The 24,573-nt window shown below is 34.7% G+C and overlaps 1 protein-coding gene across 3 annotated transcripts in view; it reads right to left on the reverse strand.

Annotated features, from left to right (window-relative positions):
* Positions 1-4,388: 4,388 nt before the first annotated feature.
* Positions 4,389-24,573, reverse strand: part of LOC132556006 (protein NDRG3-like) — a 38,119-nt gene continuing 17,934 nt past the window's right edge. The window contains exons 4-16 of one of the 3 annotated variants that reach the window (XM_060220396.1): positions 20,857-20,956; positions 19,436-19,556; positions 17,962-18,000; positions 15,470-15,532; positions 14,810-14,870; positions 14,401-14,487; positions 13,317-13,394; positions 12,284-12,384; positions 10,638-10,703; positions 10,306-10,405; positions 9,737-9,824; positions 8,852-8,870; positions 4,389-6,707 (exon numbers count right to left, since the gene is read on the reverse strand). In XM_060220396.1, coding sequence (XP_060076379.1) covers positions 6,659-6,707; positions 8,852-8,870; positions 9,737-9,824; positions 10,306-10,405; positions 10,638-10,703; positions 12,284-12,384; positions 13,317-13,394; positions 14,401-14,487; positions 14,810-14,870; positions 15,470-15,532; positions 17,962-18,000; positions 19,436-19,556; positions 20,857-20,956 — 972 coding nt within the window. In that variant the 3' untranslated portion in view covers positions 4,389-6,658. The remainder of the gene's footprint in view (positions 6,708-8,851; positions 8,871-9,736; positions 9,825-10,305; positions 10,406-10,637; positions 10,704-12,283; positions 12,385-13,316; positions 13,395-14,400; positions 14,488-14,809; positions 14,871-15,469; positions 15,533-17,961; positions 18,001-19,435; positions 19,557-20,856; positions 20,957-24,573) is intronic. The other 2 variants (XM_060220395.1, XM_060220397.1) reach the window with 2 other exon arrangements.

A 24,573-nucleotide genomic window follows, 5' to 3' on the forward strand; every position in this document is an offset into this window, starting at 1 on the left:
TTCCGTACTTTGTAGCTATCAAGAAATCTTCCTAATAGTTTCTTATAAAAAACAATTGCTTCTTTTACGCAATAGAACATATATATAGGCAGTGTTTGTTATTATCAGCCCAGACAGATAAGTAACCTGTAATTTATTGCCGAATAACGCATTACTTATGACAGGTATTATCACCAAAACATTAAAATTTAGGCCCTAAAACACCACTAAATTTGTATTAAAAGGTTTTAATCACTTGTATGTCGTACATTCTTCGAGATTGCAGGTAGTAGACACTGCTGGTGGATTTTAACTACCCAAGGTTTCCCGTAATATGCACGTCACGTTTTAATTCATTCGAATAGAGGCACGGTTCAGTATATAAATATTTAACGTTGTTCTAAAATCATCTGATATACGGAAGATACGAAAATTACTCAAGGGGACAGTAAGTGCATATCCTATTGTTTTGTTTGTTTTGTTTTGTTTTTTTTTTTTTTTCTAACTTTTTCGCCTCTTTGGATTCAAGGCTCTTGGCATCACTGACGAGTGCAAGAATGATGAAACAGATCAATGGTATAGCATCACTGACGAGTCCTAGAATGACGATACAGCTGTATGATGTAGCATCACTGACGAGTCCTAGAAGGACGAAACAGATCAATGATATAGCATCACTGACGAGTCCTAGAATGACGATACAGCTGTATGATGTTGCATCACTGACGAGTCCTAGAAGGACGAAACAGATGTATGATGTAGCATCACTGACGAGTCCTAAAAGAACGAAACAGCTGTATGATGTAGCATCACTGACGAGTCCAAGAAGGACGAAACAGCTGTATGATGCAGCATTACTGACGAGTTCTAGAAGGACGCAACAGCTGTATGATGCAGCATCACTAACGAGTCCTAGAAGGACGCAACAGCTGTATGATGCACCATCACTGACGAGTCCTAGAAGGACGCAACAGCTGTACGACGCAGCATCACTGACGAGTCCTAGAAGGACGCAACAGCTGTATTATGCAGCATCACTGACGAGTGCAAGAATGATGAAACAAATGTATGATGTAGCATCACCGACGAGTCCTAGAAGGACAAACAGCTGTTCGATGCAGCATCACTGACGAGTCCTAGAAGGACGCAACAGCTGTATGATGCAGCATCACTGACGAGTGCAAGAATGATGAAACAAATGTATTATGTAGCATCACCGACGAGTCCTAGAAGGACAAACAGCTGTTTGATGCAGCATCACTGACGAGTCCTAGAAGGACGCAACAGCTGTATGATGTAGCATCACCGACGAGTCCTAGAAGGACGAAACAAAGTATTTGAAATAAATAACTAAGAGGTAATATTCTGAGATAAGTTTCAATGATATTTGCACTAAGCTCATAACGTTACTTTTTCCTAGTTCTCAGCTTGGAAGAAATACAGGCGATTGACTTTTAAAATTGAGAAATACCAAAAACCAACTAATATTGTCTTTGATGACTTGCTATATTAATGGTGTCTTAACATGAAACACATTCGTTTCTCAGGTCCATTGAAGGTTCGTATGAATCCTATGTCCTTCACTGAAACTTCTGATACAACCGAACAAACAAAGGGTAGCCAATCTGACTATTATACAGTGTTACCATCTTGTGTATTTTTGGTCTATAATCTATTTACTATCTGGTCATACTATATTCTACCTTAAGTGTAGTAAGGATTATAGTACAATCAGGCTGTCCAGCACTTCTTGACAAAAAATTAGGGCTAATTTTAGGGCAAATTTAGGAATTTTGTACCTAGAATAGGGAGTATGAAAGCATTAAACTGACTTACTTTTGAAAATTTGACAAAATAGAAATTAACATACAACGCCTTAATTGCAGGAAAGGTGTCTTCCAGGGTTTCATTGTCCCAGCTGCCGTTGGCTGTGACCTTAAGAATCACACCTCTGTCACTCAGTCACAACCAATAACAATCTGGGTACATAGATCCACTGGTCAACTGCCTTTCATTGTCTACCCTGAATTAGAACTACAGACTACATTAAAACACATTTTAAGTATGAATTTAATGAAAACATTTTCAGTAAATTGAAAGAAATATAAAAAAGTAGGAACTGTAGTGAAAAATTAGGGCTTTTTTTAGGAATTCCCTTTGAAATTTTCATTTTTTAGGAATTTTAGCAAAACTGAAAAAAAATTAGGAATTTTTAGGAATTTTAGGGACGCTGGACAGCCTGTACAACTGAAAAAGTTGCTAGTACCCTCCACACTGGTCATTTGTCTGATGGAAAGTGACCGTGTAGATCTCCTACACTACCTACATCAGTGCTACTGCCCTCCACACTTGTCATTTGTCTGATGAAGGTGACCGTGTAGATCTCCTACACTACCTACATCAGTGCTAGTACGCTCCACACTGGTCATTTGTCTGATGAAGGTGACCGTGTATATCTCCTACACTACCTACATCAGTGCTAGTACGCTCCACAGTGGTCAGTTGTCTGATGAAGGTGACCGTGTAGATCTCCTACACTACCTACATCAGTGCTACTGCCCTCCACACTGGTCATTTGTCTGATGAAGGTGACCGTGTAGATCTCCTACACTACCTACATCAGTGCTAGTACCCTAAACACTGGTCATTTGTCTGATGAAGGTGACCGTGTAGATCTGGTACGCTACGTACGTCAGTGCTAGTACCCTAAACACTGGTCATTTGTCTGATGAAGGTGACCGTGTAGATCTGGTACGCTACGTACGTCAGTGCTAGTACCCTAAACACTGGTCATTTGTCTGATGAAGGTGACCGTGTATATCTCCTACACTACCTACATCAGTGCTAGTACGCTCCACACTGGTCATTTGTCTGATGAAGGTGACCGTGTATATCTCCAACACTACCTACATCAGTGCTAGTACGCTCCACACTGGTCATTTGTCTGATGAAGGTGACCGTGTATATCCCTAACACTACCTACATCAGTGCTAGTACGCTCCACACTGGTCATTTGTCTGATGAAGGTGACCGTGTAGATCTCCTACACTACCTACATCAGTGCTAGTACGCTCCACACTGGTCATTTGTCTGATGAAGGTGACCGTGTATATCCCTAACACTACCTACATCAGTGCTAGTACGCTCCACACTGGTCATTTGTCTGATGAAGGTGACCGTGTATATCCCTAACACTACCTACATCAGTGCTAGTACGCTCCACACTGGTCATTTGTCTGATGAAGGTGACCGTGTAGATCTCCTACACTACCTACATCAGTGCTAGTACCCTAAACACTGGTCATTTGTCTGATGAAGGTGACCGTGTAGATCTGGTACGCTACGTACGTCAGTGCTAGTACCCTAAACACTGGTCATTTGTCTGATGAAGGTGACCGTGTATATCTCCTACACTACCTACATCAGTGCTAGTACGCTCCACACTGGTCATTTGTCTGATGAAGGTGACCGTGTATATCCCTAACACTACCTACATCAGTGCTAGTACGCTCCACACTGGTCATTTGTCTGATGAAGGTGACCGTGTATATCTCCAACACTACCTACATCAGTGCTAGTACGCTCCACACTGGTCATTTGTCTGATGAAGGTGACCGTGTAGATCTCCTACACTACCTACATCAGTGCTAGTACGCTCCACACTGGTCATTTGTCTGATGAAGGTGACCGTGTATATCTCCTACACTACCTACATCAGTGCTAGTACGCTCCACACTGGTCATTTGTCTGATGAAGGTGACCGTGTATATCTCCTACACTACCTACATCAGTGCTAGTACGCTCCACACTGGTCATTTGTCTGATGAAGGTGACCGTGTATATCCCTAACACTACCTACATCAGTGCTAGTACGCTCCACACTGGTCATTTGTCTGATGAAGGTGACCGTGTATATCTCCTACACTACCTACATCAGTGCTAGTACCCTAAACACTGGTCATTTGTCTGATGAAGGTGACCGTGTATATCTCCTACACTACCTACATCAGTGCTAGTACGCTCCACACTGGTCATTTGTCTGATGAAGGTGACCGTGTAGTCATCGAAACGTCACACTCTTATACTTATCTGATACTACTGTGTTATAAGAACTTCTATTCTATTGACATTACCAACCTGAAGAAAATATGTCAAAATTTCTGATACAACCATTATATCACAATATCCTCAGGGCAAGAAAGAGTTCTGATTCGGATTTTCACTACAAACCTTGTTTTTACATAATAATCAGAGCAAATGTATTAAAGAAATCTAGGAAGGGTTTGAAAGGTATAGACATTACAGTCATATGGTGTCTTTTAAAAGACTGTGGACAGTAAAACCTATATTTTCTACACCAGAGACAAATAGATCTCATTATCCCTGTGTACACTAACAAAACACAATCAATCATAGTGGTCGACTTTATTGTCAAAAACTTTTAAAATTTACAAAACAGAACAAATACAGACACAACTCCAACAAAGCAAATGGAACAGGTGAATGACACTGCTGTGACTCTATTGTCCAAATAACATGCAAGATTCTATTTATTTTTAGGGCAAATATTGGGTATACAAGTTTTCTTGAGTATAGACATTGCAGTTACAGATCCACCTGATATGGTGTTTTGAGATTATGCAAGGAATTCAATCATTTTTAAGAAATATTTCAAAGAATTATCTAAGTAAATGAAACACACACACTGTCACCTGGAATTCAGAATCAATGGTATATTCACTACACATTTGTAAATTAGATATTCCAACTTTCTTAAACAGGCTAGCTATGTTTTTATATCAAATTATGATGTCAGCTAGTTTGTTTTTAAGTAGAAATTTACTGAAATGGACAGGTATTACTTCTTTAAATTTGTCAAGAAAAACATTTTATCTGATATCTTAAATAACATCTGACCGAAATGATTTACCTGAATAACATGAACACAGCTCAGAGTAGGATACAAAGTTGGAGGTATTTAGGAATGCAAGGTTCACTTTCACACACATACACATGCGTAGCTTCACACTCCACTTAATATAATTCATCTGCAAACAATTCACAATAAGCAAAACATCACTAACGAATTCAAACAACTCTGGTAACAGAACAAATATTTACAAGATTTTTATGGAAATATCTTAATGCCACATAAATCGAGGAAATAGCAACAAGAATGAATGAAATACATATGTCATAAATAATTACATTGGAAATTAATAAGTTACATCATTTATAATCATATCAAACACAATGATCTTGTAGTTTGTATATAAAAATGGATAACAATCTAAATAAAATCAGAAACAAATCCTTAATCATTCCTATTATACATATCATTATTACACATCCCAGTCAATTTTTACTTGCATGAAGATTATGGTAACTTATGATACAGATATTTTAGAAGTTTCCACTTTATGAAGAATTTCAATTGTTAAACCAACAAATACAATTGTCATTTACCTTTTTAATGGGATATTTTCTACCTTTTTATGGGATATTTTCTACCTTTTTAATGGGATATTTTCTACATTTTTAATGGGATATTTTCTAAGTTTATCATAACTTTGCAATGATAGTGATAATGAGAACCAGTAACTGTCATAGCACTTGCTCGAGATCAACAAACGATTCAAGTGTGAAATTTTAATGTGAACAGACCAATGATAAGACATATCTTATAATGTGACAATGTATCCATGTTCTATCTTCAAAAAATGATGTAGAAAAGTTGTCTTTGTTTCCCTCCCCACCCAGATAAAGACAGAACATCCAGGTGACACTTTCCAAGAAAACTATCCCTGATTATTTTTGTCATGAATGAGTTATTATGATCTTAATTGTCATATGCCTCATTCTTTCGGAGCTTTGTTAAGAAGCAATATCTTACTAAAGTATAAACATGTAATCAGATGTACCGTAAAAATATGTGTATTGCATATACCATGTTGACAGAAAATCAAATCAAATCCAAGAAAAAGCAAATTATTTCCACTAGAAATCACAATATCTTTGCATTCTTCTCACATGGAATGGTTCTCTTTTCCTTTTACATTTGAAAACATGTCTTGACTTATTATTATTATCGATTGCAACACAAATATGTGTCATTAAAACCTACAACATACAACCACTGTCTAACAGATGGATTACAATGATAAAAGGATGGTGTGAATATGTGTATTTTACATATATTTACTGTACACAATATGTAGTGCAGCTTTTCTCTTTATCTTCTAGCATTTTCAATAATGTATCCAATCTTCTCTTTCCATCTATTGTGTGAATACTAACAGAACTAGACAATATAAAACTTTGGTAACAATGTTGTTTTCTAACAAAAGGCAAAGTTTAGACCTTTCCATCTGTTTCATTTGTAGTAAAGCAGTAAAAACATATTAAATTCATAGAACAAAAGGATTGTCTTTTGTTTCATTTCATAATCAGAACTATCTGATAAAGACAGACAAAAATTTCAGAATTAGCAAGGTGTCTCTATATAAACATGTAAACTTCACTTGAATTGAAAAGACATGGTTGTAATCAGGTGCATCTCTCCTCTTTTCTGGCTTGGTCTCTAAGTAACAAGGCTTATGAATTGTCAGTGTTAAGTACAAAAGGTCAACAGACAGGTGTGACATTTGTGAAGTCTGTTGTATTAACCAGCTTCTTAGGGTTATTGTTGGCGACGTGGTTTTGACTGGGCAACCGGTTTAGTGACGGGACTGAAACAAGAAAGAAGGCAGAAATTTCAAGTCATTGAATTCAGCAACTTGTAATGTTAAATTTTATTTGAAGTAACAAAGTCTTTGAAAATGTGTCAAGTATGAAAACATATGTTTTATGTCTGGAGTTTTCTCCCATGAAGTCCTGCATTTTTGCTATATCTTAAAATCCTTTTCTCTACTTTCACCCACATCTAGAATATATTTAGATATACTGTCATATAACAGTGTAAGACAATATTGTGTTGAACATGTTAAAACTAAAGTACAATAATGTGGTCGGTCAAGTATGTGTGTATTTTCTAATTACTTTCTGTGTTATATAAAAAAAAAATTAATTGATTTCTGTAAAGTGTTTCATTTTTGTATCAATGCAAGCAAAAATAATGGAAATGTTTAAAACTAGACTTTCAAACTTTCAGAAAATAAAAGGAACATCTAAAAGAGTTACATGTGTAGCTAAGATATGTATCAAATTATTCTAATAAAGTCAAGTTGTATTTGTTCCATCAACAGCTTACAGCAAAAACAGTGTTTCAGTGCATCAACTTAACAAGAGGGTCATGGCCCTTAACAGTCATCTGATAATCAATGAATGGACAAGCCATAGACTTTGCAGATGGTGGTCTGAAAAATCTGATGAATTCCAGGTCCCTAGTGGTCAAATAAACTCTCTGAATTCAAGAAATGAAAACCAACCTGCAATAATGTTTCATCTCAAATTTGATTGAAATCTACCCAGGATTAAGAAGAAATGGTGTTTTAAAGCAAAATATTGTCTAACTTCCACTTCTGCAACCCTATCCCTAGTCCCTAGGGTCAAATCAACCTTCTGGATTAAGAATTAATTCCCCACCTCTATTGATGTTTCAGACAAAATCTAAATTAAAAATCCATTCAAGCATTAAGGAACAGTAGCATTTTGAAGCAAATATTGTCTTACTTCCCGTTTTGGAACTCCGTCCCCAGGTCCCTAAGGGCTGAATCAACTCTCTGTATTCTCATCTCAAATGATTGTTCAGACCAAATTTGGTTAAGCAAGAGTAGTGTTTTAAAGGAAGTTTACAGACGGTTGACAGCGCACAACAACGAAAGTTGCATGATAGCAATAGCAGTTTATTTTTCTGCTAATATGCTAACTGCAGTTTATTTTTCTGCTAATGTGCTAACTGCAGTTTATTTTTCTGCTAATATGCTTACTGCAGTTTATTTGTCTGCTAATATGCTAACTGCAGTTTATTTTTCTGCTAATGTGCTAACTGCAGTTTATTTTTCTGCTAATACGCTTACTGCAGTTTATTTGTCTGCTAATATGCTAACTGCAGTTTATTTTTCTGCTTATGTGCTAACTGCAGTTTATTTTTCTGCTAATATGCTAACTGCAGTTTATTTTTCTGCTTATGTGCTAACTGCAGTTTAGTTTTCTGCTAATATGCTTACTGCAGTTTATTTTTCTGCTAATACGCTAACTGCAGTTTATTTTTCTGCTAATATGCTAATTGCAGTTTATTTTTCTGCTAATGTGCTAATTGCAGTTTATTTTTCTGCTAATACGCTAACTGCAGTTTATTTTTCTGCTAATATGCTTACTGCAGTTTATTTTTCTGCTAATATGCTAACTGCAATTTATTTTACTGCTAATATGCTAATTGCAGTTTATTGTACTGCTAAAAATTATCATTTCTGTTCAATATCTATCTTATAAACAAACTGTTGGCAAATTTTGTTTTAAACCTAGACAGCACTTCAATTGGTTCATTGCTGATTATTGTAATATCAATATCTGTCCTCTGTCCAAAATCTTTTGTCAACTGTTTTTTCTAGGTTACTTAAGAAATCCATTCATATTAAAAGAACAATTATTTGAAACATACAAATGAAAGGGTGTCACAAACTAGATAACAATTACTATCGTTTACAAATATTATGTAATAAAAATCACTTTAAAAAATGTAACAAGCAAATTAAAACACTTCCAAGATTAAATAAGTACATCTATACAGCAAAATGTGAAAAACTTATAAGATTTTGCAGGGAAAAAATTGCTGGATATCACGTCAAATAAATCTTTTGCAAACTTAGAAAATGTCATCTAAAATACTCAAACTACAATACAGCATGCAATGACTCTTTCATGTACTTACAAAATGCCATTCATGGGAACTTAAAGAGGATAGAAGAAACAGTTAAAGGAGAGAATGTACCAGATAAAGAAGAAATAAATAGATCTGGAGTTCAAAGGAAAACTTTTCTGATGATGAGAGAGGGTCTTGGTATAAACAGAACAAAAAGAATGAAAAATAGAATCCTTCGTAACTGTGTATTTTTTGTGTAAAAACTTTTATGCTTCCTTAACATCTTTCAGCTGTAACTAATGACAGATCAATATCTACATTTATTTATAAACATACAATATGTAAGTGGATGGAATCTATAAAACAATCTTCTGTATACATTGGTAGGTATTATACAGATGTAATGTGTCACTATATTTCTGAACATAATTAGGCACAATTATCAATAACCACATTAACAGAGATATCTTCGTATTTTGACATTTACAGAAATGTTTTAATTCTATCATAATTATTGGTTGTTAAAGATTTTTACAGATAAGTATTGTAGCAAATCTCAATATCTAGGGTATAAGATATTCTATGTTTCTGATTTGCCAGGATATCATTATCCTCTATCGTATTACATAATACAAGTTAATCATCTATAATTAAGGGTTCAAATCTGTACTGGAATATCAATATATATAACACAAATAAAGTATACAGGATGATACATTAAATATCTGTAAATGTTGCACAAATATATGTTGAAAATAAATTACACAATTAAACTAGTGTATCTATACCAATAATATTGTGCATGTTTTAAAAGAATTTATATTGAATAGCAACAATACATATTTATATTAATACACACAGACCCACTACTACTGACTACTTCGGATACATTCTGTATGCTTAGTATTATGTAAAATGCTAACAAGGCAGATAAAGACCATAGGTCTATCTTACCATATCCCATGCCCTGAAGGAAAAGGCGGAAGGCCTCACACACTTTGCCAGGCTGTTCCTCTAGAGGCATTCCTCCACAGTCAGCGATCTGTTAACAAACAAAACATCCTTTCAGATAGGGAACACAAAATATCCATGAAAGAGTCAACACTGCAAATTATTTGACTTTTAAGATTTTAAGAAAATTGTTTGATCAGTGACCAAAAATCTAACTTCATTCATCTCCAAGACAAATTGCCTGCAAATCAAGGCTTAAGATGAAAAAGTCCTAATTCTTCAGCCCCATGAGGGCTTGTATATCTACGCTCATGAAATGTCCTTCACTCAAAGACATAGCATGCTATCAAAGCTAAAAAATAAATAGAAAAGAAATAAAAATGTTTTGACCCTATTTCCATTTTCCTTACTGAAATGCACCTCTCTGCTTCCAAATGGGAATACACATATTCCACTTCTACTGAATTCTGTTGGCGATCTTAACTCTGAATTGTTTTTGCCACTGAAGATTTTCTTTCTTATTTGATTGAATAATGTTGCATCTCATCCTACATAACCTCTCATTGACTCACTTTGAAAAAGTCAGTTTCCTGTGGATCCATCCTACTGTTCATACCAATGACATCATCTATGTGAGGAGAATCATCTCCCACCAACAACATGGTCCTGCATCTGTAAGAAATTTCCATTACAAAAAAATTCTGTTTATATGTTTTATGCTATCTGTATAGTTAGCTGCATTATGATGATATACCAGTTATCAGACTTTCTCTGGAAAATGCAATATTATACAAATAAGTATGTTCTAGTGTTGAATACAATAAGTCATATAAATATATAGCTACAGAACACAAAACTTTTTTAAATAACTCTGAGAATAAAAAAACCCTGATCAATTCCTTACTTGATGGTGTTAGTCCCTGATCTCTTCATCTGGTCAAGTTCTCTTACAATGCCAAGATCTGTTCGTCTGGAAAAAATAACACACACTACGTTTTAAATACGATATGTATAACGATCCTCCTCCAATCAACTTGCTCACATATGAATCAAGTTGGACTTACACAAGGAGACATGTCATGAAGAAGTCTTCTTGAAACCTCATTCACCACCAAGCAGATTTAATATTGTACAAATTAGTTATGGTAGAGAAGCTGTGAGATATTCAATTTTACACTTATTACCAACCTTGGAATCCCCTCTACCTAGTGCATATCACATCAAAATAAAATGAGTTAATGTGTGATTGTTTCAGGCCTTGTAGTCATGATAATTTTAGTGACTCCCCTATTACATACATTATATCATGTTACTGTAATAGTATGTTTATAGATAGGGCATTTCATAAGCTGAGAAGACTTTTACATATCAACAAAGAATCCCGGATGGTAACAAGACCTGACAAAAAAGGTAAAATGTGAATGTTAAAATTTCCTGCACAAAGTAAAATTTTTATTGGTGTAAATTTTCATTGCCTGTAGTGGAATGAACTCTGAAGACACTATTCTAGATTAAGGATACTTTGGCAAAGATTCACCTTCTATGTGCATGTCTGACAAATGATCATTAATGATGGACTTTCTCCAATGGCTTCCAAATGGCATGCATATGCAATTCCTTGTGTAATATGTCTTTAAATCTTGATCCAGTGATCTGATTTCTGGGATTTGCTCCCTCTTAAAACCAATCATGATTTGATACTGAATGAATAAGCAATGTACAAAACCAATCCTCATTATTTTAGTATTGTAAAATGCCCTATACTGACCCCTCTTAATTCCTAACATATTGAATATGAAATTGTTTAAATATGCAGAAAAATATAGCACTTCAGGTGGTAAACCACACAGTGACATTATCTGTGGGCACATGACCATGGATTGGTGTTGTGTAACCTACATGGTGGAAGAAGTAATGGGTTATCTCCCTTCAATTAAATGAAAAGCAATGAAGGCTGTCATAAAGTGGAATCCCTGAGAAGCTGAGTTTATCACTCGTATCAGCTAAAACACTTCTTCATCAAGTCAATGCCAACTGTACTTGATAAATCCATGGCACTGGACTGCTAAATAAACGGGTGTATTTGGCCATTTTTTATAACTTAGAGATGATTAATTTAATATTATAATTAGCTTCAAAGAAATACAACAGCAATATTGAACAAGAAATTTGAAGATTAAGTTAGTTTTAATACTGACTGCAAGGAAATGTTTCAATGTGTGATATAGACTGAGGTATCCTACACGCTCTTTTAATTTAATCAGGGTCTCTTGTTAGAGCTCAGTCCACTTGCCTAGATAGAAATGCACCATTTTACTAGGCCTAATATCCATGAACAACAGTGTTGTAATTTCACAGGAGTGGTTTGCACCATCTTAAATTTGTGCATAAAACTCCATACCATGCTGACCACAATGAATATCAACCACCCGCTATCTTTTTATCAAACGTGAAAATGTTAATCAGGGCTTATATTTTCATTTTCAGAGCCCGACTGATTTAAGAAGGAGGCAATTTTTACTAATATCAATGTAAAATAATGCAACATACTTGAGATAGGACTCAATAATGAGTGACAAGTTCTGTGGGTTGATGGTCTTGATGTACTCTCTGAATACCTGTACCAAATCAGTATTTGTCCATCGGGTTTTCTGAAACACAAGATCATGTTATGTTTTATCAATGCAATTGTTTGTTTGGTTTATTGCCCATGAATAGTAAGAGCCATTTTTCAGGTGGAATCCCCTTCTAGCAGCAGATGACTACCTAACTGAACAACATATGTGTGATCTGTTTCATGTCATCCTGGGCAATAAGAGTAAAGGTTTCTCGCCCAAGGTCACATTCATGACAGCCCAGTCTTGTCCGTTTCTCAGCTTCTGCAGAAACACTAACACACATGGTTGGCAGCATTAGAATCTAACACCTAAGATCTTCACCTGAAGTTACAAACTTTAAGGCTCTACCGACTGGGCTATCAGGGCCTTTTCAATGTGAATGATTTGTCCAAAAATTCAACAGATGCTAAAGTATAATATATCAACCTTGGCACATATATCTTATCAGTACTTACTTCATATTAGAAAACATTACAGTTCATATCTATTATGTATATATTAGTAATTTCCTTTCCCCAATTTCTCTGTATATGAGACTCTAATCAATAAATTTATTCATAGAAATATTTTGGCAAATATGTTAATGTCAACTGAAATGAAGATATACTCCTCTTCAACTATTTGACCTTTTAGAATTTCAGACACCCTTATCCCTATGATCTGCTGGAAAACCTATTTGACATTCTCTATTGAGGTGTAATCAATAACAGAACAAAATGAATAACCCTACAAAGAGTATCAGGTTAAGTCATCATCTACATTTAATTTTCTAACTAAATAAGTATCATCATACTCTATCACCTTTCTGGTCCTAGTGTAGTTTTACTGTCCTATTGTTCACTTGACCAGTGTATAAAACTAGTCAAAAAGCTTCATTACTGCTTTTTATAACTCATTTTAATATACCCAACCATCATTTTTTTTCAAGGAAAAAAACATTTACTTTAAGGATTGAATTTACATACTGAACCAAACCAGTGCCATAGGAGATATTCCTCTGTAAAGTTGGTCATCTGGCCACTCCACAGGTACCAGGAGTTCATCTGAAACACAACATATTAACATTTAACCAGGGATTTTTGGGACTGAAGTTTTTCCTGTGGGACTCTCAAATTTTCAGAACCTACATATGTTTAAAGCTACTATATCTCTTAGTGTTGGAACTCATCACAAGTTTGGAAATGGTGTTAAAGTCTCATCCGAAAAAATCCTACAAAAATTACTTCTAATAAACAAGAGATCCCAGATGGATCTGGCATCAACCATTGTTTGATCTTTATATGCTCTTTGAAAGTTGGACCTTTTCTCTCCTCTTCTATGTTTTTGCTCTGAATGATAAGACATTTGAACATTCCTTTGCAGAATTAGCGACGATACTCTTTACCTGCCAAATCCAAAATGGCCACCTGTAAGCCATTTTGTTTCTTCTAATCAGTTCCGAAATCAAACGAGCACAAGGAGCGACCAATGAGAAAATATGTATGAAATTTGAGAGATATCCATTCAGTGCTTCTTAAGAAACAGCAATAACAATCTTCATTACGCAAAATACAAGATGGCTGCCTGTCAGCCATACTGTTTTTCTAGTCAGTCCCAAGCTCAAACTGGCACAACTTCAGACCTAAAGGAACCTTTACATGAAATTTGAGAAGGATCTACACTGTACTCCATACTCAAGAAATTGTGATAACAATCTTTCAAAGTCAAAATCTAAGATGTCCGCCTTACGAAGCATGATTACACAAAAATCCTCCACTCCAAGTTGAACATACGTTTGTTTTGTATCTGTTTCATTATATCAATATAAGTACATAAAGGTTAAACCCAATTTTCAAATTTTTAATGGAGTCCCCATATTTCAAACACTTAGTTCATATTTTACATGAAAGTGTTTAGAGTTTTATCAAATTATTCCAATTTTCAATTTTTTTTTTTTTTTTTTTTTGCAGGTTGGGGGTGGGGGGGAGGGGGGGTGGGCTCTATATGGAGTTTTTTTTGGTTACTCCTAACCAATATCTGATTAAAGAAAATTTTCAGTGGAATATTTACCTTCTGGTAACCCCACTCGACCCAGCCAGACTTCCCTGATGTAGGGTTGATCAGCACCAGTGAGTCTACAGTTTCTGGATGACGCAGCTGTAAAAGATAAGCAGTAACTAGTAACATAACAAATTGATTGAAGGATCTGGATTCTATAAGGGGATGGCAGCATCACACTTACAGACACTGATCACTATTTATGGCCTTTCACTGCAGGGTTTCTTAGATAAATGTTATTTTCAAGCTATTAGAAGACACAAAGCTACCAGGATACAAAGAATTCTTGCCAAGTATAATTTCAGTAACCACACTTTCATCCATTGGAAAAAGTCCTAGGGAAAGGACCTTATTCAAGTTTCTAAATATATATACTTGTAGATGATAAAACATTGTTGTTAGACTAAATACTTTAACTTACAGCATATCTAGCAAGAATATTGCTTCCTGTTCCCATCCCAAATCCGATGAATCTTGCCAGACTGAAAACAAATTTTTTTACATGTATTCACTTCCAACATTGAATTAGTATTTTTGTATTTTTAAATGTAATGAACAGTTTCACACAAATTGCAAATTAACCATGAAGATTTGAATTATCGTCAGTACCTGGAGTAAACTACATGAATTTTCTCTGTGTAACCTGTGGTATTCACTTTCAGTAGAACTATATGAACAGAAACTGTATGTGGAACATTGTGTTGACTTCATCTGATGGCTGAGAGGTTAAATCAATACTTCATTTTAAGTTGTATGTATACCAGTGTCTTATGTTTCTGAATAAAATCTAATTCCTGGTAGGTATATACCAACATATATCTAAACTTTAAAAGTATAACCTGCAAACATATCAGTAATTTGACCTTCATCTGAGAGCTTTTATCCAGAAAGACTTCACCCATAATGGAATGACACATCAATTCTTAGGCCAAAATTTTGTCTTGATATCAAACACTCACCAACATAGCAAATAACCAAGGAGTCACAATTAATTTTACTAATGGTGAAGTGTGCAACTATAGTCCTTTGTAAACAAAATGTGCTCCCATTAAAGATCATTTACAAAAGACTTTTAACATACCCATAGTTGTCCACAACATTCTGGATGGCATGGGCCAACTCATCCATGGAAGGATACACAAACCTAGGATACAAAATCATTGCTTATCACATATAGTTTCACATACAAAATTATTTAAACAATCTACAGATATTTATCATTGTGCCAGATTTGAATATCAAACTACAAAGTTTTCTAGGATTAGATACATTTGCGCAGATGATGAAAACCAAGAGAAGACTAATTGAATGTTTTCATGATTACAGCTAGGTTATATGTTTAAAAAAAAGAAACAATGGAGTTTACTCAATAAATTGAAAAACCTTTCAGTTAAAGGTAAATTGAAACTACTTCAATATGTTCACTACAAAACCCATGAAATATGTTACCTTAGTGATCACTGAAGAAATTTGATAATGTGGATATTTTATACCCAACATACTATATATGTAAACATTAACATAAAAAGTCAAGAGAAAAATGACAGTGTCAGAGTGAAAGAAAAAAAGGAAAAAGAAAAGGAAGTGATGGCTTTGGCCATCATGTCTTAAAAAATTCAGATAAATGATTCTTTGACCAACATTTTTATTGTTTTTATGTATATATAAATATGAAAAGAGCACTCTGATAATTGTCAAAATTATTCAAATCTTAAAGTTAAATTATGTAATTTTGTAACTTGAATTCTCTTATCATTCAACCTCTGAAGTTATCTCCCTTTATCAGCACTCATCTTAATCTGCACATCCTTTTTAAAAATTAAGAATCATTTAACTAAATTTCTGTAAAATAACACAATTATCCATTCATCTGATACATAAAAATTCACATGCATGCATTAACAATAAGCATCCGAGAGCAAGTGAAGAAATCAGCCAATCAGTTCACACTAGCCTCATTAAATATGCACAGAATTCACCATTAATCAAACTTTGGCAAAAGATTAAGGTAACAAGTGCACCAACCAAGTTTCATTGAAATATGACCAGTCCTTCAAAACATATCATGCAGAAAGCATAATCCAGATGGACGGTAGGATGGACGGAAAGATGGATGGAAGGACAGAACCCATTTGAATATCCCCACCCAACGATAAATAAAAATTCAATACACATTTATCTACAAAAAGATATTCAACACACATCTAATCTACAGAACAAATATTTAAGCCTTTGTAGCTAAACAATAGAACCACATTTATCTTATAGAACAGTATAGCCTTTCTTTAAACAAAACTCTTATAACTTTCTCTATGAGAAATAAAACTTTTCCTTGATAAATCAGACAAATTTATATCCAAATGCGCCACACCATCCATTTAGTAATGGATTGAACTCATAATAAAAGTATGAAGTCATCATCAGTACTGCATTGCCTTTGTTCTTGCTTGCTCCTTGACATGGTTTTCTCTTAATCATGTCAATAAACTATAAATAACACTGATTTTTTTATATTACTGAAAATGACTTTGGTTAAAACCCATGATAGAAAATGAATTGGTTCATCCATCATGATGAAGGACTGACGTACAAGTTCTATCAAGTCTCCTAATACTCCAATAAGTGACTTTCTCCAAGTAATAGTGGTAGTTCTAAAATGAGAGCAAGACAAACACAGAAATGACTTGGATCGATGTGTGGATGGATGGGTGTGATATTTCTCCTTCTGCAGTTTGTTTCAGGAATATAGTTAAAACATTATCCTTATCACTGTAACTATACAGTATATTGTTTTACTTACTATTTGGTCAAGGGAAAATACAGGCTGTGCGATTTCTATTTAATACACAAACTTACTATATATTTGTCAGTGATACTACCTGAATAGCATTTATATGTGAAACTATATCCCTGTAGACCAGTTCCAACAGGGGACAATTGCAGAATATCAGAACCATGAAACACAACAACTATATAGTACAATAACTAGACAATGTAGATGTACTTAATTTGGCACAATGAAGTATTTAGCTCATCATCACCTTTTGGCAAATTAAGGTAATACTAAATATGTGCATCTGTAATAAATCTTACATAAACAAGACAAATTTGAATTGATACAATAATATTTTCACACAGTACTTTCAGCCCTAATTCACTAATATAAGATTACATTATTGTATTTCTAGTATGTTAGAGATAAGGGGTATAAAAAGGATCAATCCCTGGTGTGAGGGCAGGACAGAGAAAATTTACGACAGGCTAACCCTTGCAAAGCCCCTGGTTAAACAGTCGTGAATCTTGTCCTTGGGTAGAGATTTCTCTGTCCTACCCTCAAGCTAGTGAAAAATCCTATTATTCTTCCATGAAAACATAAACTACAGGTACATTATCCATTTTGTTTTGTTTTTGTTTGTTACTAATTTAAGCTGAAATGACAAGTCAGAAAGACAGGGAAGAACTTTAGCTGAAAATAAAAGCCACATATTAGAACTGTAAATTGTACACTAGTGGTAAAGGAAAGGAGACAAGCAGGATGAGTTAGGTACCTATACTAATCACACTGTTACATACCTTTTACCAAGTGAGTCAGGATTACCTAGGGCATCATGCCTAAATAGCGACAAAACAATTCATAAGCATACATGGTAGTTTTTCCACAGTTTCATTGCATTATCAGACGTAAAATGAAAACAACAAAATAATAGGAATGCAGTGGCTAATTAATATTTCAGATACACCAGGATGTTATACCTCAATCTCATGCAATGTTGACACACATCTAACCTCTAACATACCAGCTGTAAACATTAAGTTTTATGTCCAGAATGAAAGTTTATTTCTGGAGGAATAGACAAAAAATATGAGTACAGCTTTCAAATAAAGTTAAATGCTAGAAGCTGGTGTGAGTCAACATAGTAACAGAATATGATAACTTAATAATTCATGCAAATTTTCTGTAAATTTCGCTTCAAATATGCAAATTTTTCATCTACATTCACAAATCATTTCTGTTGACAAACGTTTCGTTATGCCCAATTCCTGCCACTACCAAATCTTGGCTAGTTAATCATCGAAACATACTCTTTACCTTTAAACTAGAGAAAAAAATCATATTTTCAACCATTCAACATTCCAGAAATAAAATTTCCAATGCTTATAACCTCTGCTACTTTTTGACTATAGAAACATGCAGTCAGGAATCGCAAATAATATTCCTTTACTTCAGACTATCTTATGTTATGCAGCTACATGTATTTACAAGTATTTACCTGTGACCATCCAACAATCAAACAGGCATTAGTCAAATGATCCAATACACATCTATACACTGAAGTATAGCGAGTACACAGACAAATGTTTGATATCAAAACACTGTCATTGTCAGTTTTCATCCAGATAGAAATGAAATTGTTTAAAATGTTTTTTATAAATAAGACAGAAACTGTAACTTGAAGTTGTGATGCATCTGTTTTCATGATAATTTCACCTAAAGGACATTTGGCTGTGTACAGCTGCTTGCAGAGGCAATGTGAGCAAGCAACTCATCTGCTTCCATCCCTGTTATACCTCAACATATGCATGCACACAGTGAAGGGGAGGAGGGTGGTAGCATTTTGCAAATTAATATCTATGTATACTGTTTTTCCAGTAAATAGGTCCAAATTGCTCAAAAGGACCCCTTAAAACATGACGTCAAAATTCTGCGACACCAAAAGACAATATGCTCTCAAAATCCTCATTTCATCTGATGTAGCTGTTACTAAAACAAATCTTCATATTTAAAATTCAGAATAATTCTGATGCTGCTTGAGATTTGTCTGATGTTTTTGAAATCAGTTTTATTTACAAGTGTTGCTGACAAAAACGAAATTTTTCAAATAAAATAATCATCAAGTAATCATATATCAGCTAAAGGTTTGATTTCCTTTGTTGATAAAAGTTAATATTTCTTTTGACATATAGAAGCCTACATCACATATGTTGTTGGGGAAAGGCTTATTATGGGTGTGTTGTGTGTAAATGTATGAGTCCAGCAGATACTAACTCAGGTCTCAAGTGCAGGGCACTTTCCTCTTGGCCAGGAGCATTCACGTGATACACACAGAAATGACGCAGGATTGGTTGCATGTCTTGATAACTGAAGAACCCCTGGAAGTTTGTAACATCTGGAAGAACACATCACCAAAATAAAGAGATTTAGATGAAATATGGTCACAATTATAAAGTGTAATTACGAAGAATCTATATTTGATGTTAATTAAACCGACAAGTATAAGTTAAAACAAGTTCCACATTGACTTTGATATCACTGTAGTCTGCTTATGAACATAACACAAATCAACAGCATGCCTTCTTTAAAGTTATGCATTAATATATATTTCTTTTCTAAGAATACATAATTACTTCACTTTGTGAAACGAAATCAGTGAGGATTAATATAGTTCCTATATAACTCACGAACAGGAATATGTGAAAAAGGTCAATTTACATACAGCTAAAACCACAAAAAGAGTGAAAACACAGTGAAGATACAGGAAGAATGAAGACACAGTGAAGACACAGGAAGAGTGAAGACACAGTGAAGACACAGGAAGAGTGAAGACACAAGAAGAGTGAAGACATAGGAAGAGTGAAGATACAGTGAAGACACAGTGAAGACACAGGAAGAGTGAAGACACAGGAAGAGTGAAGACACAGGGAGAGTGAAGACACAAGAAGAGTGAAGACACAGGAAGGGTGAAGACACAGGAAGAGTGAAAACACAAGAAGAGTGAAGACACAGGAAGAGTGAAGACACAGGAAGAGTGAAGACACAAGAAGAGTGAAGACACAGGGAGAGTGAAGACACAGGAAGAGTGAAGACACAGTGAAGACACAGGAAGAGTGATGATACAGTGAAGACACAGGAAGAGTGAAGACACAGTGAAGACACAGGAAGAGTGAAGACACAGGAAGAGTGGAGATACAGTGAAAACATTGGAAGAGTGGAGACACAGGAAGAGTGAAGACACAGGAAGAGTGACGACACAGGAAGAGTGGAGACAAGGAAGAGTGGAGACACAGGGAGAGTGAAGACAAAGTGAAGACCAATAAGAGTGAAGACAGTGAAGACACAGGAAGAGTGGAGACAAGGAAGAGTGGAGACAAGGAAGTGTGAAGACACAGGGAGAGTGAAGACACAGGGAGAGTGGAGACAAGGAAGAGTGGAGACTAGGAAGTGTGAAGACACAGGGAGAGTGAAGATACAAGAAGAATGTAGACTAGAAGAGTAAAGACACAGGGAGAGTGAAGACACAGGAAGAGTGAAAACACAGGGGGAGTGAAAATACAGGAAGAGTGAAGACATTGGAAGAGTGAAGACACAGGAAGAGTGAAAACACAGGGGAGTGAAAACACAGAAAGAGTGAAGACATTGGAATAGTGAAAACACAAGAGGAGTGAAGACAATGAAGAACAACCACTTACGATTCAGACCAATGTCGTGTAAAGTGATAATTGCCATTTTAGATCGGTCACCCTGTATGGCAACATGCAGATTTCCATATGGCGTTTCAATGTCATCTTCCTGAAATATAAACAACAACAGTGAATTAAGAGCAAATTTAATCCCATAACACAACCACATTATACTGTGACAGGTCAGTGACTTGTGAAGTCATTTATACATTATTGTTGTTTTAAATATCATTATCATTCCAGGATTGTACAGAAGACCCACAAGACAAAATGAATAACACAAATTTCGTACTACATACACTACTATAATTATGTCAAATAATGAAGCAAACTGTATCATACAGCTGTTTCCTCTACAACTTTCTGGTAATGACAAGGGCCTAAAGAATGTAAATCTAGAAGGCGAGTAACAAAATCAATATCAGCCAAAATAAGTGTTATATTATAAATTTGAAGGTGCATTTATCCAATATTCATATGATAAACTTCATGAATTTTCAATATGATTTTTTAATGGATGCAAATCATGACTATATTTTCAATATATTTAAAATTCTCAGCTTCAGCAACTGCTTATTATATCATATTTATCAACTAATGTATTGCTAAGTTAATTTCATTTTCAATCTCGCCAATTTAAGTATCATGAAAGACATTTATAAGGCTTTATAGTTATGAACTCATATTGAAAAGTGAGTCATGTCACAGATCAAGATTGCATCTACATAAATGTATTTGTAATAATAAGCACACTGGGCCATTTCAGAATTTTAAAATAAGGGGGCTGGCTTGTTACAGGACAATAAAGTATCATTTGTTAGTGATTCCATAGAATTGCCATAAGGGTAGGTTAATATTATCACACATGGGCTTATTATACTGCTAGGTAAATATATATTATACATGACAGAAATAAGAAATGTACCTACATGTCTAATATATAACATTAAGTATATGCATATGTATGTATTCTGTATGTAATAAATTACTACCATATCAGGTATGAATATCATTACTTAACAAAGGCCATTCATAGAAACAACACACAATAGACGTGTAACAATATATTTAGTTAGTTTGTTATAGGTTTTCCATCTCCGAAACTCCTCCCGTTGCTGAGTATCCTCTCAACGACAAACATCAGTGCTTACAATGCATGTAACGTATATTCTAACATCATAAATACATACTACTGTCTCTACATTAATCAAAAATGCCTTTTCTGCCTTGCGTCATCAACATCATATGTAAAGACAAGACAACTAAAATAGATAAAGTCGCTTGTTAGCGGGATTTATTGCTTAGGAATGGCTTGTGTTTATGTGAAACTGAATTATAAAAACTGATTTTTTGAAGCTTATTTAAATATAAATTTCATCCTTATACGCTGAACATAGGTGCCTAGAAAGCCGTGATCACTAATAAGCTGACAGTAGAACTGTAGATGTGTGCAATCCCTCTTGGGCTCTACACTATGTTCCCATTCTACATGGGTTCAAGATGCAGTTGGGTGATGATGTCGGTGGAGTTGGTTGTTTGTCCACCACTGACTTATAGGTTTTCTCCCTAGGCTTTCCTCCAACACAACAACATCTCTTCCCTTAGGACTTCTTACTAAAACTCTACAGAACTTATGTAAATTGGTGAACTTATGAACACCATAAAATAAAGGTTCATTTTCATTTTTCATTCATGAATGCTCAGCTCTTCAAATTAATAACTTATTACTAATGTATAAAATAAATCAGACATATAGATATGATAAATTACTATATACATGTATACGGAGTTCTTGCTTGTATATTTAATATCCAGTCATATAACTTCAATCACATGTTAATCATTTCCTTATCAACTAATTACCTGGACAAGTATTAGCACTATTTTATGGTTTGTCACTGATAAAGAGCCTATATCTAACAGTTATATGTATAATACAATACTGTAAGTGTATGCAGATGTGTGAATGACATTATTTTGACTTTGAAACCAGAGCAGACAAAGAGTCATTTCCACAAGGTCTTTGTCACACTCTATTATCATAATTCACTCATCATACCGTGGGGTTATCCGATACAAGAGCATGGATCCATGTGAACTTTAATTCAGTGAGTGTACTAAAGGAACAGCCAAACGATGTCTAATCAGATCCTATTTTATCGTATAATTATGAATTATATAAATTACATACAAACTGCTTCTTTTCACAATGCTAGTAGGATACAATAGTTGTATCACACAGGTCATTATTTTTTTCAATGCTCCGCAAGGATTCAAACCCTGAAAGAACCTCTTGTTCCTTACTCTGCCACAACCCGTCTGAGCTAAATAAAAGTTCTCTCTAGTCAATGAGGTATATTATGGCTAGTATCTGCACCAGGGTTGAAATTAATTAATTAATCAATTATATTATCGATCAACTAAAATACAAAAATCTGTCAACTCTCTCCAACAGAAATAAGATAACTAACCAAATAACCAATTTATTTCATTATTTCCCATATAAATTAAAATTAAAATTAAAATATCATAATTTTATTAGATTAATATATCTTACTGTTAACATTGCGAGGAGTTCTTTTACAAATAAAACTGAAATAACAAACAAGTGATTATGACCAAGAATCCAATAATGGGTGGTCGGGTGGCAAAGTGGTAACGCACTCGCCTTTCACCTAGCCTGTCCGGGGTTTGATTCCCAGAAAGGACATGAAAAGGTATGTGGTCAGCTGCATGACCACGTGGGTTTTCTCCTGGTACTCCTGTTTCCTCCCATAAGACCCCTCGCAACCTTACATCTGGCCAAGCAAGCTTGATTAGTATAAGTTGAAATAACTTGTTTTGCAATTGTTGTAAAATAAATAAAGCTTATATTTATATATTTCATTTAGACCAATAATTTCATGATTGCAACAAATGGGTGTTTTTAAAAAGCTTCTGTCCTTCCTAATCAGCTGCTACTGGTATATAATGTGGTTCAGAAAAGTAGATGTAAACTAAATAGAATTAGATAGTAACCACCTGACCTCAACTATTGTTGGGATGGGTAGATCTTATTCTGTTGTGAAATATATTTGGGTTATTTACCAATTCATGGTGTGTGTTTAATCCACACCAACACAAATAATAAAATAAATACACAACAGAACTGAGGTGGTAAAACTATACAAAAAAACTCATCATCACTGAAGAATAAAGAGAGGATCTTAATCATAGGAGTGCTGATGTCATATTACGTTGGCCACAAGTCAATCTATTGAATGAGATTACCAACTTAACTTTGATCAGACAGTGGCTTAAGTTTATTCTACTGATCACAAAACAAATTACCTCTACAACTTATAGTAATACATATTCATAAGAAATTTAGAAAAATGTATAATAATGTCAAGCAAGTCTATGATTTCATTAAAGCCAAATTCTAATGTAGACAATGCCACTCTTCACTTCAGTACCAAGACATTACTATGACTAATGGCATGTTGAACAGTTGGTCAGTTTAAAAAACAACAGTATTTTGTACCCTTAACTATGTATTTATAGATGAGTGATTGAATACTGGGGCACAGTGTACCCCTAACTATGTATTTATAGGAGAGTGATTGAATACTGGGGTACAGTGTACAACTGACTTTGTATTTATAGATGAGTGATTGAATACTGGGGTACAGTGTACCCCTAATTATGTATTTATAGGAGAGTGATTGAATACTGGGGTACAGTGTA

The sequence above is a fragment of the Ylistrum balloti genome, unplaced genomic scaffold (assembly GCF_031769215.1).
Source record: "Ylistrum balloti isolate Yb309-2 unplaced genomic scaffold, AGI_CSIRO_Ybal_v1 Utg370540, whole genome shotgun sequence".
NCBI lineage: Eukaryota > Metazoa > Mollusca > Bivalvia > Pectinida > Pectinidae > Ylistrum > Ylistrum balloti.